This window comes from Passer montanus, unplaced genomic scaffold, assembly GCF_014805655.1.
Source record: "Passer montanus isolate IOZ18808 unplaced genomic scaffold, ASM1480565v1 scaffold3, whole genome shotgun sequence".
Taxonomy (NCBI): domain Eukaryota; kingdom Metazoa; phylum Chordata; class Aves; order Passeriformes; family Passeridae; genus Passer; species Passer montanus.
In genome coordinates, this window is record NW_024367707.1 from 9,093,789 (window position 1) to 9,111,727 (window position 17,939).

The 17,939-nt window shown below is 37.6% G+C and overlaps 1 protein-coding gene across 4 annotated transcripts in view; it reads right to left on the reverse strand.

Annotated features, from left to right (window-relative positions):
- FRMPD4 (FERM and PDZ domain containing 4) overlaps positions 1 to 17,939 on the reverse strand; it is a 293,507-nt gene that overhangs the window by 14,460 nt on the left and 261,108 nt on the right. For all 4 annotated transcript variants that reach the window (XM_039714470.1, XM_039714469.1, XM_039714468.1 and 1 more), the window contains 6 exons: positions 15,942 to 15,987; positions 7,508 to 7,612; positions 6,207 to 6,314; positions 3,074 to 3,205; positions 900 to 1,019; positions 16 to 152 (listed from right to left, as the gene is read on the reverse strand). In XM_039714470.1, the coding sequence (XP_039570404.1) occupies positions 16 to 152; positions 900 to 1,019; positions 3,074 to 3,205; positions 6,207 to 6,314; positions 7,508 to 7,612; positions 15,942 to 15,987 (648 nt within the window). The remainder of the gene's footprint in view (positions 1 to 15; positions 153 to 899; positions 1,020 to 3,073; positions 3,206 to 6,206; positions 6,315 to 7,507; positions 7,613 to 15,941; positions 15,988 to 17,939) is intronic.

Consider the following 17,939-nt stretch of genomic DNA (forward strand, 5'->3'; position numbering starts at 1 on the left):
GCATTCTCAACTTACTCTATGTATTTGAGGGAGATTTTCTGAGTTTGCTTGGTGGTCACAGTTGCAATATACATTTGTAATGCAGCCAGCCGCAGGGCAATGTCATATTTCAGTTCTGGTCCAAATCTTTCCTGGACCACATCGTTACAGCTCTGCCAAAGAACCAGTAGAGGGAGCATCACGTTAAAAAATCTTGTACTAAAAATAAATTACTGTTCTTTTATTTCACGTCCCTTATTTAATTTTTAAATTTTTTTCTAATTAACACTTCATGAAAAGTAATCCCTAACTCAGAAGCAGGACTCTGTTTTTGCTTTCAGAGGTGTCAGATATTCAGGATATGGGCACTAATGAAGAAAGCCAGTACTTCTGCTGAAGAGCAAAAGGCATGATTATTTTCAGATTTATAAGTTCTTCTCAGCCTTCCTGGAGAGAAGACTACTCATCCATCACAATGAATGCTTGGAGGTTATCAGTATATCTGGATTCAGGATAGCAGGATTCCACCTGGTGAGATACTCAGGAGAACCACCTTGCTTGTACATCAGTTTTCCCATCCCCTTTACTGGAAGCACCTTTTTAGACATAATTTCTGTCTGATATTACAGTACCATAACTCAGTCTTCACAATTAATTCAGCTTCACTTTTCTCTAAAGCCAAATATATTTTGGAAAGATATCAAAGCATTAATACTTGGAGAGACTTATGAAGAAAGAGGACTTTGCAGATGATAGAGATTTGCACATTCCCCAAGTGCATTCATTGGCATTAATACAGCAGTAATAAAAGCCAGAATTCACTGCAACCATGCTTTTCTATGTGAAGATGTAAATTTATATATAGAGTAAGTGTATTTTTTGTTCTCCTTTACACCAACAATGGCTGTGCTTTCACTTACCTGTACATAGAGATATTCAAAAGCAACTGGATCTCTTCTTAAAAGATCAATGGGATCCTTTGGGACAAAGCTAATCCTGAAAAGACATCTCATCTTATGCGAGCTTGGCCTTTGGGTCACCTAGGACAGTGCAATAATAATATTAGAGCTTGGCAACCCTGGTAGAGCAACAGGGTCTATAGTCTTGGGCAATGTTACCCTGCTCCAGAGCCCTGTGATAGCAGGAAAAATAATTCTGCCAAAAAAAGAGCTTTGCCATGGGCTACTTATCAAGTTCTTCACCAAAGAACATTGTATATATAATCTTGTGGAAGGACTTTTAGACTCATACAGGCATGACTGCCTGATACAACTCATTCTCAAAGCAACAGAATTCACTCAAAACCAGGGTGAAACGAGATAAAACAGATCTTAACAAAAACCATCCAAGTGAAATACAAACTGAATTGAGCTTCAGCAGGACTAAAATACATAAAAGAGAAGAGTTAGGTGTTTGGGGAGAGGTCACATTTTATTTCTTAGGCTGTCTGGGAACACAGATGAGGCCCAACTTGGCAGCAATTACTCTCACTTTCTCTTGCTTGTTTTACTCCTTTAGGCAAATTGAGAGAATTTAGGTCTTTTTCCTAGATTGTTCTGGATTAAGAGATCTACTCCATAACTTCTGACTGAGATGCAATACATTAAGAAATTAAAAAGTCTGCTTTGTGTGTTGGTCAGCAAAACTTTTTTAAGCACTAGCTCTGTAATCTGGGTATATTCACAGGAGACCACTGGCTAGCAAAGGAATAATTGGGTAACAATCCAAACCCAACATTGTAAGTCATGGTCAGCAGCAACATTATAATGGCAAATTAAAATATTGCTGATTTTACAGGAACTTCAAAGAAGACACCCTCAGAATTAATGTAGTTTATGTAATTTATTCATTAGGCTAATGCAGTTAGAGAGTTAGGGTACTTTAAAATCAATGCATTTACTTGATAAAACTGTGCTTTTAAAAATCTCCAACAGAAGTCTCTGTCTTGCTCAAAAAATTTTCAAAAGTTCTATTTACTGCACATTGTCTCACCTATTTCCTAAGTATATAGACATACTCTGTACATATTAATAAAAGCTCCAGATGGGATTTTTTAAAGCTCACTAACTTGGTTTATTCTGATCTTTCTGATTTCAGTCAGAATTTTACCAATAACTTCAAGGAGATGGCTGGGCTAGGAGGACAGATATTGAGCATTTCCGGATATTGTTCAATCACTGGGTAGCTTATACCCACAATAAAACAATGTTAACATGGCAAAAGCAAGTGCTTAATGGTTAGAAAATGCTAGAAAGACTGCTATCTGGTGAACTAAGCTCCTTCACACCATTACATAGACTTTAGCTATTATTGCAGGAAATCTGTAATTTAAATTAAATGTTTTTCCACATCTCAGAACCCATTTATCCTTTTTCCTTCTTTTTCCAATTTAAATGAAATTAAAAAGAAAATAGTAATGTTCTCCTGAAACACAGAAATAGAATAGAAAATTTCAGGCTAAACAATTTGGCAAAATTATAAGTAGATAAAATCAGGGTACTCTACTGGTAACTGTGAAGAAACTTTAACTTTAGTCACGCTTCCCTGATCTAAGGAAGAAAGTCACACCAACATTTTCTGTGTCACATTTCATCATCAATGAAGCGACATAACACACCTCTGTGTAAACAAGCCAAACTTGACCTCATCAGAAAGAGGACTATTCCCTGTCACTCAGATACAGATCTGTATAATCAAATTGGAACAAAATACCAAAATAAGGCTTTTAAAGAAATTTGAGCAGACTGTGCTTCTCAGAATTGTTACCATGGAGTTGCCAGCTGTTGAGTATGTTCAGTAGCTGGGCCTCATGTGATATGAAAAGGTTAGGTAAGTATTTTTCAGATTTCAGTCTGATTTTTTAATTCTTTATATTTTTGAAAGGCCCAATAAAGCAATGAAATATAATGTTTTTAGAACAGAAAATTCCTGTGAGAACCTTGTTCTTACAATCACATCAAAATATCCTAGCTATTTGATAGACTGTATCAAACTAAAAATCTTGCAGCTAACTCATCTGCATAATGAAAAAGATGGAAAATGTACTGATTAAGGCATCTCATTAATATCTGCTTTTATATACCACTACACAAACCTGAGTTAGAGTCTCTTGTTCATGTAGCAAAAGGAGTCTTGTTCCAGATCCTTCAACTCTCTGCTCCAGCATTAGGGAGAAGTGTTCAATACACTTGATGGAAAGCTTTTCTTGGAGTGTTAAGATGACATCCTAATTAACAAAGCATATATAAAAAGTGCTTAAATTAATTAAATGCTTGGGACCCAGTTCTTCACTGCCACACACCCTGCATGTACCCAGCACAAGGCAGAAGCCCAGGCTTTGTTCCTGTTTTGCACAAGCTTCCAGGACATCACAACTATTTCTCAAACATCACCAAGATGGTTACAGATATTAATGTGAGAAATACATAAATGGGATTGCCAGGAATGCACAACATTCTGTTGTGATTTAAAACATAAATCATATTGGTGTGGCCTTTAAATCGTATATGTCTCCCTGGAAATAAAACCCGTCAGCAAAGCAGAGATGGTCTTATCACTATTCTCTTCCCTTTGTTGGGGCCACGCCATCAAGCAGACAAACCAAATTTATAAGTTCAACAAAAAAATTAGATGAATGGCCTTTATTTGTTCTTATGGCAAAGGGATTTTTTTGAAGTTCACTTCTTGAATCTTAAATGCTGACAGAAAAGTCAATAATTACAATACCTGTGCAGAACAATAGCTCTAAACTGATGGACCGTATCAGTTTTTAGAGACTCCTGATTAGCTTTTTCACACTGAATTATGACTAAGGATTGTTAATTTGGGAATGACTGTATCTTAAATAACAGGTAAACAAACCTCTTCACAAAACCATTCAACTAATCCCTACCTTACTTTCATATAATGCTTTGTAAATGTATGCAGATTATTAATATAATTTGTCAAGGTATCTTTTACTTTAGTGAATAATGTAGGAAAAAGAAATACATAATAACCCATCATTTAGAAATAGTTTCACAGTATGTTGGTGACAAGATTAAAATATTTCCTTCCATCTGAAAGATTTTCAGACATACATAAGTATCCAGATGGATAGGATTGACTAAGAAGATCATGACGAATCATAATCCAAGTGTTTTAACATAATTTAGGAAGATTAATTGATCAATTACAGTGTGTTTATGGAAAATCAAGACCAAACTGGTGGAAGGATGAAAAAAATGTACGTGAGAAGATGGGGACAGCTGTCTACAATGTAGAGAATATAAGATAGCATTAATGAATTGCTAGCTATCACTCTAAATAATGAAGGCTAATATTATACTATTCTGACCAATGGGGAATTTATTACTTACACATTAAATCTACTTTTATTTATACTTCTAAACTATGCTAAAAGACTATGGGCATAACAGTAACATTAAGCAGCATAATACTAAATATAAGCTTTTAAGAGAGGGTAGTAATGGCACTGCTTTTCACCACTACTTCTTCTGAAGTAGTGGTGAAAAGCACTATTCAAAGAAATATATTGGTAGTAATGGCACTGCTTTTCACCACTACTTCTTCTGGGCCTTTGAAAATATGAGGCTAAGGCACACAGCATCTGAATTACTGCACCAATGTTTTTGCTTTTCCTCTCATCTGATAATTTCAGAGTCAGCCCAGGTGCCATGATCCAACAATATGGAAAGTGAGGACTGCAGATTAGGTGCTGCTTGTACCCAGCTTTTTAAGTGGTGAACTACTGGACTGCTAGAGGTGAAAAAACCTGCATTTGCCTTGACTCACCTGGATGGTGTCACCCCAGTTAAGCAAAGAAGTGACAATCCACACCCACCCACCCACACTGAGGAATACACACACGTGCAAGAATGTGTCATTTATAGCTGTGAAGGCCTCTAATTGCCTGAATTAGAAGCAAAGGTAATTATTACTAACAATAGTCAAAATTACTAAGTTCAAAGCAGGCTTACAACATCAGTACAGCTAGGTAACTGAGTCCACATGGGTATCTGTACCAACAACTTCAGATTTGACATTTGGTCTGATAGTACATGACACATCCATGACAGAACTACTGAAAACTAATGTAATGTGATGGCCAAAGACTGGTCTTCAGCAGCAAAACATCCTGGAATAGGTTGGTTGTTTATATGCTCATAACAAAAAATACTAGAAAGTGGACTTGTGCACATTAGAAGGGTATGGAGACCTCACTAGCTACAAGAATAATGTCTTCTATTTCTTCACCAGCCAAATTTTCAAATTAACTCAAGGAATGCTTGCATCCATACCTGCATTCAACTTATGCCTAAGGCATATATGCTACATTTATTAACAAATGCTGCATGCCATTTTTAAGTGTGACTCTAGCATCTGTTTTGCCATCAGACTGGAGTAAATTTCTTGTCTACCTTAGTAAATAACTCTCTTTGCTGCTCTAACTGATTGAGCATGCTGCTGTATCACAGTGAGCACAAAGGCAGCCTTTCTTGAAATATGCCTGGTTTCACAGTCCCTTAAAACAAGCTAAAGCTGGCATCCCCAGCCTTCATCGATCACACCCTCTCATGTCTCGGTGTAGATTTGATAACCAAACTCTAGATTTGGCTGGATTTACATCCGTGTTGAAACTAGCTTGCCCAAACAGTAATGCTAGCCCTACTGCTTACCATGCTGCTGCTGTCTGATCACAGACACTGAAGATGCCTCTGATTTAGGAACCCACATGGAACAGTGTCACAGACATTCCCTGGGAGACTCAGTTTTGTGCCAGGGCTTTACCTTTTTATTTCTGCATGTGAAATGTGCTATGGAAAGTGTAAAGGGCACTGCACGGAGGCAAGTAATTTATCACCGACATAATCCTACAATATTCCATCCTAAATTCACTGAATGATAAGCTGGATGATATTCAATCAATAACCAACATCTTAATCTTCTTAGCTCCTGACTTTTGCTGACAAATCATGCTAGTGTTTGGCAGCATATCAAAATGATACAAGTACACAATTTTGATTGTGCTCCAAGCACATTAAAGTCGTCACTTCTTCTTCACTAACAATAAAATACATTTTTAGGAGCAGAAAAATGGACCAAATCCTCATTATTTGTGAACTAAGAGTCCAGCTAAAACTGAACACACCAGTAATTTTGTTTTTAAAGCACTCCAAGTAAGTGATACTTACCAAAGGTCTCATATCAAGGAATAGCTAGCTTACCTTTATTGAAGTGCTGCAGTCAAAGCGGAAAGATTTGGTTTGTCCATTTTCAAGATACACCTTTAGAACATTTGGCATGAAAAGAAGTGAGTTGTCCTTAACTGTTTCCTGTTAAGCAAATTAGTCAGATTACAACGTGCAACAAGAGAAATATAAATATTGTTCTATCAAGAAGTACATGATTCTGATAGAAAAGCAAAAACTGAGAAGGAAGGTGCTGGCCCAAACTGAAAGCAGAAATATCCATGCCCTGCAAGGGTCCAGCCAGGCTCATTACAGCTGCCCTCTTTAGGTTTCTGACCTGGAAAAATATAACTGTTCACATACATTTTATGTCTGGCTTGGAGTACACTCTTTCCCTAAATACTATCTGTCTGACAATAAATATTGCCTCTGAAGTTGAAACATTTGCACTAAAATAGAAAACTGGATTACTGTTTCTCTGAATATAGTGAGCTATTTCAGTGCTTTCAATCTAAACAATTGAAACTACAGTTTGTTAGCAAGGATTACAATCAAGGTAATTAACATGTTCTTTACAGGGGGATATTAAATGCTGGTATTTCTTTCATCATTTAAGAAAAACAACATATAACATTGCTACCTAATTTGATGATTCATAACCAGTATAGCAAAATAAAGAGGGAGAAGGAAGGGAAACAAATCTTTGGCAATTTTGTTTGCTTCTTTTTATTTTAAAAAGCAGAAATTGCTTTAGAAAAAAATGCAGTATCAATTTAAGTTTGGGATAGAGTTGGCTAAAGACATCAGTGTGGAATGATGCTTTGGCAAATCATGAAAATGAGCTGGGAGTTCATGTCTGAGGAGGAGCTCAGTGCCTCTCAAAGGGAGGCTGACGTTGCCTGAGGTCTGGAAAGAATAAGTTCAAGGAGATAAAACAAATTTTGAAGTGGTCTGTGAGGTTAATCAGTTTTTAAATTAAAAATTTAATCAGTTTTTCTGATGTGGTACCTCTCTTGAGCTTATGGGTTTTATGAAAACAAAGTTGATCCAAAGAAACCAACAAACACTATCAAGACTATAAAGACAAACGTGTTATCACCACAAAATTCATTCATTAGCCTCTTAATTTAATTTTATATGACAAATTTTTCATAAAATTATGGCCCTGATTAACTTGAAAAAAAGATCTTTGGAAAACTTCAGAAACTGAAAAACCCCGCTCTTCAAAAGCCTGTCACTGCTTTTCCTTCCATGTAATTACCTCCCTTTCCAGGTTTGAGCTGTACCTTTGGATGAAATGCACAATCCTTTCTGAGGTTAAATAGCTGAATACTCACCGACACCTGCCCATTGATAATTACTTCCTCAGAGAAACGCACTTTGACAGGATTGGACTTCAATCTCGCCTTTTTTGCAGCACTAATAAAAGCTGATTTAGGAGACTGGAAGAAAAGATGATGACAAGATACATCACATAACTTAAAATTAAAACCTTTCTTTTCTTTTTTCAGATATTCCCCGTGCTTCTTATATGCTGGAAACTCCATGCACAAGCAACGTTTTGCATACAGAAGAATGGAAATACAGTCAAACTATTATGCATCCTAAGGTAGTAATCTCTAATGTACATACACATAAGGAAACACCAGTACATAATGAACATACTGAAAGTTATCCCACTTTTAGACTGGAGTGATGAGAAGGGCTCTCAGTGCACACACAAATTCCTGTAGTGTTCCCACAATGACTGCTGTCCCCAACCTTGTCTGCATGAAGGGACACTGACCAGACACCTACCAGTGATCCTTTCTTTACAGACTGAATGGAAAATCTTTGCATAATTTGTGATCTACTGGATAGACATACACACAATTTTTGCAAAAAAAAAAGTGTCTGTGATGTCTCCAAAATGCAGTGGCATCCTATTGTATTTGTCCACTTCAGAACACAGGTGAAAAACACCAAGAGGCACCTGCAGGCCATCAGGCTTCCCCTGAAGGCATCCCCTAAACACACCCTGTGCAGGGCACACCATCAATATTGACGTGTTGTAGGGCTTCATGGATTAGAAGTGTAGAAGCATTCTGAACTTTCTTCTAGGACCTACCTGAATTTTACCTACTATGTTATGCAATGGGTTCACCTGTTTTCAGCCCCAGGAAAAAAAAAAATCTCCTCACTTGAGAAATTTGACTAATAGCCACTTTTTAGTAACAACTTAAATATTCACAGTCAATGGGATTTCCATTTGCAGCAGCAGAAGTGAGGTTGGTTTATTCTCAGGTCAGTTACAAACACAGTGCTTCTGGCATTGCCTCACTTCATGACTGTGATAATGGGCAAAGGAAAACTTTCTCGCTTTGGCTGAAAGTCACTGGGCTGTTTTGGGCCAGGTTTTGTTCCATTTATTTCATGAAAATATGAATTAAGACTTTCAGTTTCTTACTCTAAGTCCTGTAAGTGACCTTACAAGTTTTGAATAAAGACTTATGTCGTGTTAGTTTTCCTGTGAGAAATAAGTGGAGGCACAAGTGGTAATGATCAATGTGGCATGAGAACTGTCCTCGTAGACATGGGAAGTCTTGTTACTATCACTCAAATTCTGAGTCAGCTAACAATCTGCAGGAGTAATGGAGTAGTCCAAGGCAGAAACAATGTGCTCCTCTGTTTCTGTCTCTGATCTCTGCTGAAACTGCTTAAAAATTTATTTTCTTATGATGTAGAAGCCTTGTTTCTAGTAACTAGCACAAAGAAGTCAGCTTACTTCTGCATGCCTCAAATCTATCATCACATTGAAAACATGGTAACTATTACCACAGCTATATCAGTTCAGTATCAACCAGGGAACAAGGAATGAAAACTGCCACATTCTCCCAGGAAATATCAGAGACATCCAGTAATTCCTGAGACACAAAATAGAATCAAGAAATAAAAATAAATGCTTCTTTGCTTTCACAGTTCATTCTTTCTTACCTCTCTAGCATATGACTACACAATAATCAATAACTATAAATAACACAAAATTCAACTGCATGAACAAACCAAGTCCAGCATCCAGAGTCAGTGCTGAAAAAAGTGGAAGGTCCCCAGAAATTTTGAAACAACCACGAAAAAAAAAGGAATAGTGCAATAAAAAGAAAAAAAAACAACACCAAGGCATCTCAGGGCGGGGGACCTTGTTGACTTCTTCAGCAAGAGCGGACAACATGGAAATGCTGAAGGAGTTTAAATACTTCTTGGAGATTAATTCCTAGAAAGACCCAGTATAAAACAGTACCATGATTAATATAACAACTCTAGAGACTCCTTCTCTAATTTCCTTCTTCTCCATGTAGTCAACCTCCGCAATGTGTAAGGGGAATAGTCTATTTGGCACCCAAGTAACAGACTGCAAACTGTTGATTTCACTGCCATAGGGCAGCACAGCAGCAGGATTAGGCTACTGGCTTTCCCTTGCAAGAACATGGGGAAAACAGTGGCTTTCTCTTACTATTCTTGCTGAAAAAATCGGTGTACTGTTGCTTGCTCTTATTACAGATGAGTCACTAGTCTGGCCTCTCTTAACAGGCAGACTGCCAAATTTTTTCTGGATTCTGGCAAGGTTATTCCCATACAGCACATCTGGAAAACCACTATGTGTCCCTATTGCTCTCTACAACTTCTTTCTTTTTCTCTCTACAGCCTCAAAAGGCACTTGCAGGAGGCATAAACACTTAAATTAGGTTATTGCAAAAATGCGATTGGACAACTAGAGGTTTGAACATACGTGGGCTCCCAAGAACCCCTCTGGGATGTGGGGTTTAATGTACCCATTGCACAGCCAGGGGAGCACACCATGGTCTAACATAAAACGTGGAGCTTCCTTTCATTTCCACTTTTGCTGTGGCAACATGTGAAGGACTCTGGCCCTTTGCCAGACACTCTGGGTGAGTCTGGAGCAGACTGTTTTCCAAAAAGCTCCAAACTACAAACTAGGGGTGTAAGAAAATGAAACTGCTGTGCTAGGTATTTGGGAGAACATTCTCTGCTGGTTAAAGGTTTGAGTAATAGCACAGCTTTTGCATTTAATTGTGCAATGTCATTGTTTCTACCTCTGCATCAACTTGACACTTGACATTTTCTCGGTGGGAATAGAACTGTTTCCAAAGGATATGCAAATACCTGCAAAACCAGTTGGTTTTGATTACCAGAACTTGCCCATCTAACAAAGCCTCAGCAAGATGATGTGCAGCTCTATTGTATTTTAATGTCTTTAGGTTTGTAGAAGAATGCTATCACTTAATGATTCTCATAGTGCCAGATAATTCATTTATTTCTGATGCTCTGTGTTTTAGCCAAATGGATGCCATTATTCTCAGTTAATGACCTTAAGCAAGAGGTGTTTACACTAATGCAGGGCATCTATCACTGCAAGTAAAGTATTTGCATTGTCACAGATAAAAACAGCTTAATTAGAGTGACTTTTTCAGAATGAGGGTGCATATTTTAACAAGGAGTCAAAATAACTCAAACACCCCCAAACTTTACTCTGTGTGACCTAAGTCCTGTTTCCTATTAAAAGCTCAAATTTATCAGAATTTTAAATAATTTTTACTTGTTTACATATAATTCAAAGGAAAATATCAGCTGATCATTTCAACACTACCTAGAGAAACTGCTAACAAGAAAAATGAAGCGTTGTGCAGAAATATACTTGGAGGAAATAATAGTGAAGATCTAGACTGTACTTTGAACTCTGCTTATAGTGACTGCAATCAATGGGCTTCCCATCAGCAGGGTCAAAACACAAAAGATTGCAGAACAGACTCTCAGGAAAACGTTACCTCCTCATTTTCTAGACATGTCAAAATTAGATCCTATATTTGTCAGCAGCATTAGAGCGGGTCATTTATTGATAGATTTTAGAAGCAATATCCTACAATATGAGGGAAACTTTTTTGATGAAAGTAAAAATGCCTAGTGCTTCATGTACTTTTGCAGGAAAACTATAATTTGGGGGAAGATTGTGAAGGAAGTGGGTTTTATTTGCTGAAAAAGCCCCTTTGAGTGCTCTTGCCAGTAGAGATGCTGCAACAGTAAAACCTTTACTCATGCTCAAGAAAAAAAAGGATTTAGTAGCTAGAAGAGCACAGTGTAATAATGAGATATCATAAAGAAATAGAATGCCAGCAGTATAGGACCATCACAAGGTGAAAAGGAAACCTGCTCTGTGACAGAAAGCATCAAAATTAGATATAGTACAGAAATACTATAGTTTTTAAATAGTCACAGAGTGTATATATGCAATAAATTTTAAGCTTGTTATTTAAAAACACTCATTTGTTTAATGTAAAATATTAAGTTTCCTAGAAAATAAGGAAAAAATTGCATAAGTGCAAAAAATGTGTTGACTTTTTGATCCACTGCTAACAGCAATTACAAGCACCAGTATTTAACAAGCAAATAAAAGGTGAGTAAGAGGAAGAATTACATTTATTAAGTGGAACAGGACATAATGCCCAAAGGCAAACTAAATATGGTAATTCATAGCTCTGAACAAGGCTGAAAAGACTACACTGGCTCACAAGAGCATTGTAGAAGAGCAAGTAGGGACATGGAAGAAATAATGTGGAGAAGTTTTACCACACAGTAATTTGTGAGAACCATATGGCACTGACAGAGGATCATCAGGATTATTTCTTTGTTAAACTCTTGGCACAAATTTAATTGCTGGAATAGTGGTCACATCTGGGTTCTCTCTTAAAAAGTTAGCAATTTATCATAGACATTGTATTTCATTATTTGCATTATTTATATTTTACCATTTTTAGATGGTAGTCACAGTCTGATCATTAGTCCCACAAACTCTCAATAAGATTTTTGCCTTGACCATTATGATCCATAAATGTTATTTATTGTAGTTTTTCTGCATCTGTTGTGTCTCAGAAGTATAACCATGTTAAAACAAGAAGCATCTCTTTCAAAACAGAAGAAGATCCTATCTTTTTCCCACTGCAAAACTTAATGCACAGCAGAATTGCCATAGATCTCAGCTGGGCCTGGACTTCATCCAAGGAGCTTAAGAGATTAATCATGAAAGCTACCTATCAAATGATCTCTGCACATAAAACCTGAAATTATATCAAACAGGCAAGCTATTTGATTTAAGTAATACTTAAAACTTAATAAGGCAACAATCAGAATGATAGTTCATTTACAGAACAAAACAGTCAGAAATTATAGTCAAATGCCATACTTCCAGAAATCAAAACTCTGAATTGCTTTAACTGCTTGAGCTGCTCAGTGACCTCCTTAGGAGCACTGGTGATAAGAACCTAACAGAGATTTGTAGATTGATGGAAAGAAAAAGATAGCCTAATGCTTTGGCTTGGTCATAATTAAAATGAAATTTTAATGTGTTTTAATGTGTTTAAGCATTAAACAAAACTGAATGCATTTAAGCAAAAATTATCTGCAAAAGCTTTCAAAGAATACTAAGTGAACTACAGAGTACTATAAATCTAGATTACATCTATTTTCACCTGCAATCATAAAGGATGGTTACTTCAATACAAAATCAAACAACACTCTAAATAGCAAACATATAACCAATTAAGAAATAGAACTTTTGTAATCCATCTTGGAAGATATTTTTCATGCAATGTAGAAGGAAAATCACCATCAAGAAGAGAGATTGATTAAATGTTTGCAGAGATGTATTTTTGTCAAGAACAGGGAAGAAATTCAGTCTTTATTTAAAAGCTCTTATTTTCCTTTGTCTGGTTTCTACTTCATCATCCCAGTTTTATTACTAAATAGTAAAGGAAACATGGAGGAGGCAAAATTTAATAAATGGTGAAAATGCATGTGTATTACTATTTTTGAAGGCATAAATATTATTTCCAAACCGTAAGGCAAATCATACTTGTCAGAGGATCCCCTGCACAGAAGACCAGGATAAGTACACAGCTGGAGTCAGGAACACCCAGGGGTTGCAAGGCTGAAGGAGATGCCAACAGGCTCAGGCACTACTGACAGCAATGGTGTGGCAGTACGAGGGCCAGCATGGACCAGATGTGCAAAGTGACTCAGGAGTACCCAGGCAATCTTACAGACCAAGGTTTGCATAAACTGAGGGGTCTTGCACTGCTTCAGGGCCAAAACTTGGCTGCACAAACTGGAATCATCCCAACTGATGCACATCCCTGCATACACCCTTGCTTCCACTGCATTCAAAAAATTGAAGCTGAAAGCACTAAGGGGAGGATGCTGTGTGCCCATTTTTAACATGAATTTGCATCGCCCCACTCTGGTATATCTGAATACCACAGGACTCTGACAGACATGCCAGAGTGGGGCGATGCAAATTCATGTTAAAAATGGGTACATCAGTCCAAATGGCTGACAGAAAAGTGTTTCAGTAGCATCCTTAGCTCAGTGACATCTAGAGGTATTTCAGCTATTGATTAGATTTTTCTGCTACTTAATGAGAGGAGCAGATTCTGCCTTGTCAGGCCTCACAAAGAGCTTGAACAAACAGCTGTGAATCACAGACTGACAAAATTAAAGAATGGAAGGTACCTCAAAGATCATCCAGTTCCAACCCCTCTGCCACGGACAGGGATACCTTCTAATTGACAAGGTTGCTCAGAGCTCCATCTATCATGGCCTTGAACACTTACTTCCAGGGACTGGGCATCTGCAGCTTCTCTGGGCACCTTGTTCCAGTGCCTCAGCACCCTTAAAGAATTTCCTCCTAATGTCTAGTCTAAACCTACTCTCTTTCAGTTCAAAGCTACTACCCCTTGTCCTGTCACTACATGCAACACCTCACACTGGGTCATGTTAAACTTCAGGAGATTCCCATGGGCTCATTTCTTGAGCCTGTCCAAGTCCCTCTGGTCCTTCAGGTGTGTCAACCATCCCACTTGACTTGGTGTCACTTACCAGTCTGCCGAGGAGGCACCTAATCCCTTTGTCTATGTCATTGACAAAGATATTAAATAACACTGGTCCCATTACAGACCCCCGAGGGACACCATTTGTCATTGATGTCCAACTATGATGGGGATTCTGAGATGTTGACCACAACTCTCTGGATGTGAGCATCCAACAAATTCTTCATCCACCTAACAGTACCCCTAGCAAATCCATCTCTCTCCAATTTAGAGAGAAGGATATTGCAGAGGACTGTGTCAAAGGCGTTACAGAAGCCCTGATAAAAGGTATCTGTAGCCCTTCCCTTGTCCACTGATGCAGTCACTCCATAGAAAGCCACTACATTGGTCAGGTAAGACTCGCCCTTGGTAAAGATACCAGGTCATGACTTTCCTTCTTTTCGAGGTTAAAGGCTGGAAAAATACCTGTGCTGTAAGGTCTTCCATTGAATATGGAGTGCAAAATTTATTTGGGTTTCAGCTTCCCTTACATTCAGTACATGCAGGGCTTGCTCTCAGACCAACAGCATAACGATAAGAGGTTACAGTACCTCACAGATATAGTACTATACTTTGCTGTCCACTTTCAAGGACTACACATAGGTGCACTAAAGTACATGCCCTTTCTTCACCTGACATTTATAGACAAGAATTAAATCTGTCAATGGATGAAACCTGCATAAAAAAGAAAAGTGAGGATTTCTTTTCCCCGATTGTATATATTCACTGTGACCATAACCATTGGCTGTAAACCAGCAAGCTTTAAAGGCAGATAGGTTCTTTATTTAGTTAGACCAGGCCTCATTTTCATTTAAGGTGACTGATATTGGCCAGCTCCCAGATCACCTTCCCGACAGAGGTCTTACTGTAAGGTGGCAGCCCTTGCCCATTTTTGCTGTGGAATGCATGCTTTTCCCCACAAATTAGGTGCAGTGCAGACTGGCTTATAGAAAGGTGCAGGACAAGTAAAGTGCATGGCCACCTCCAAACTAACCAGAAAGGCTAATGATTAATACAACGACACATAATTGTATTTTCAAGATGTACATTCTGGCAGCTTCATCAGATAAACTTGTTTTCAAGTCTTTGTGTCAAATCCACCTCATCTCTTATTCTTGCATGAAAAGGATGCAATTATCCCCTGTTAATGAAAACTGCAACGTATCAGGCTAAACAACAGGGAGCCAAATGGACCTGCTGACTCTGAATTACTCCTGATGCACAGCTGAGGCCCCTCAGCAGCCTGCAATGTCCGCATGGCTGTGCATGGACAGATGAGTTTCCTCCTCTGGCTTAGCTTCTCCCCTTTTTTCATGGGAGATGGGTTTGAGCTGACAGGTCATGAACCCACTCCCACAAACCACTGAGTGAGTTGCAAAGTCACATCGCATCAACCAGCTCTGAATGGGCTGCAGTTTCTCCCAGTCCATTCAAGGCAGCCTCACATGGTTGCCTGTCTGTCTCTGCCCTCCTTTCACCTCCACAAGCTGGAGATACAGACAAAGCCCTCCTTTAGATAAGTTACAGCTTCTTTGCTGCAGCAGCGTAACTTTGTGGGACCAGGGCAGAATCCAGAAAAACCCAGGAGCTGCAACAAACAAGAAACTGAAGCAGAACTCAGAATTCTGATCTATCACTATGAGTTTAAAGACCATTATTTTTAAATTTAGTAATGTAGCCTTTGAGTACAGGACACAGTAATGCCATCTTAAACAGCACCTTTTATAGACACAGCCCTCGTTGCACTTACTCCTTTTATTGCACAGATAATGTAGGGACACAAGCAGAATGTGGGCAGAAAAAGAAGCTGCTATGTTGCTAGGAAACTAATTCAGAAAACATTGACAATACTTACAGGGTAAGGTTGAACAACAGTAAGGAGGATCGATTCTTTGCAGCTTCTATAAAAAGAAAAAACAAAGTAAAATCAAGTAAAGAGTCATATTTTTATTCACTATTGATAACCAGTTTTTCTTTTTAATGGAGAAAATTGCAGTAATATGGAAGAATGTTTATTACAATGCCATAGCAGAGTAGTACAGAGATTAATAATAAGCCAAAATAACAATAGGTATTAAGAAATAAGTTTTTTCCAATCTAATAAATTGAATTGGCCTAACTTTGCAGTTTATGCTACAAACTTTTTGCTTCATCAGAGAAACCTGCAAGCTGCAATAATGGTTGTCTCTAGCAAGACTGAAATAACCTTTGATTAAGTGTATTAGTTCAGCATCTGTAGTCCATGAATTTCTTTTATCTACTTTACAAATGCAAGTCACTTTTATACTATCTAGCTCTTATACACCTCAAGCCAAATCTGTTTGAAACAGCAGCATTCTTTTTCAAAACAAAAATTATGACAAAATTTAACCCCCATTCCTTATCTAGCTCACTTTTTTAAATGGGTGGGAAAAGACGAATATTTGGTGCATTCTCCTATTAGAATTTGTAAGTTTTTAAAGGATTACTAAGGAAAGATTTTTCTTTCAATTTAAATAGGTCTTCTTTACACTCAACCTAGTAAATGCAAAACATATGAAAATCTCTAAAAATCCACAACTGATTTAGAGGATAAAGAGAAGAAATTATTACGAGTCCTGATGTGACCAAGTGGCCTAGACAAATAATATATATATTTTAACACTTGGTGGCTGGGTGGGGTTGGTGGATAACTGTGGAAAAGTAAAGCTGAAGAAGAAGGAAGACAAGACAATCACAGTCGATATCTCTTGTATTATTTTTTGATTAGGCATTGCAGTGGGTGATATTAGTTAAGAAAAGGTCAGTTGCCATTTTGTTGAGATAGAATTAAATTTCTCTTGGTTTTGCTACTTTCAAACATAATTTTTTTTATTTATGTGACTTACCATCTGGCTAAACTGACATGGAATTGTTTTTGCATGCCTGAACCCTTGAGCAGAACTAACTAAAAAAATCATACTGTACTGGTTGTATATAGGGTCACCTTATAGGCAAAATGACACCTCTGATATGCAGATTAAAAAGCCAAAAGGCAAAATAAATGGGGGAGAGAATGAAGGTCTAGTCAGAAAACTGTTCTGGAAAGCCAGTCTATATTTGATGAAGAAAACACATTACTAAATGCCAACAGGGATAACAAATTCTACTTTTGCCAAAGCCATCAGTCATGTAAGGAGCAAAGTCTAATCTTATATCATGCAACTAAAAAAAAATTAGTTAGAACTTCAATTTTTTACTTCTTTTATTAGATATGTGTACCATTACCACATTTTTGGGGAATCTACAAATGCATGTTAAGAAAGGTAATTTATTTCAAGAATCTCATCATCTCTATGCTAGCCACATCTATGCAATTATGATTGCTATATTAACCTAGGCAGGTTAGTAGACAGGAAGGCTCACAGTTGTTAGTTTGGATAAACTGCAGCCCTGGAATAACTGCACCATGACCAACTTGATCTTTTCAATTACTTTGAAGTCACTACTTTATGTTTCTCATGCTGTGTATGATTACCCCACCACCACTGCCTTCTGCAGTCTAGCTATGTTAGAGAATTGTCTTTAAAAATTAAAATCAGTTTCTCCTGAAAATGTTTTTCAGCTATTCATCATTCTTGGATTAAACCTGTCCAGGTGTCAGGCTACAGAAGATTTATCCTAGATTAGCAAGTGGGTTTTTTTTTTAATTAAAAGATCAAAATATGTATTTGATGGACAAGACTTTCTTGCAGGATAAACACTTGCATTGGAAGGATGCTAGACTCTGCACCATACATTCAGCATTTGAGGCTATAATAAGACCCTTTGGAGTATCTGGACACAATCATGTCACACATTCAGAAAGTTGGTGTCAAGCACTACACACAAATCC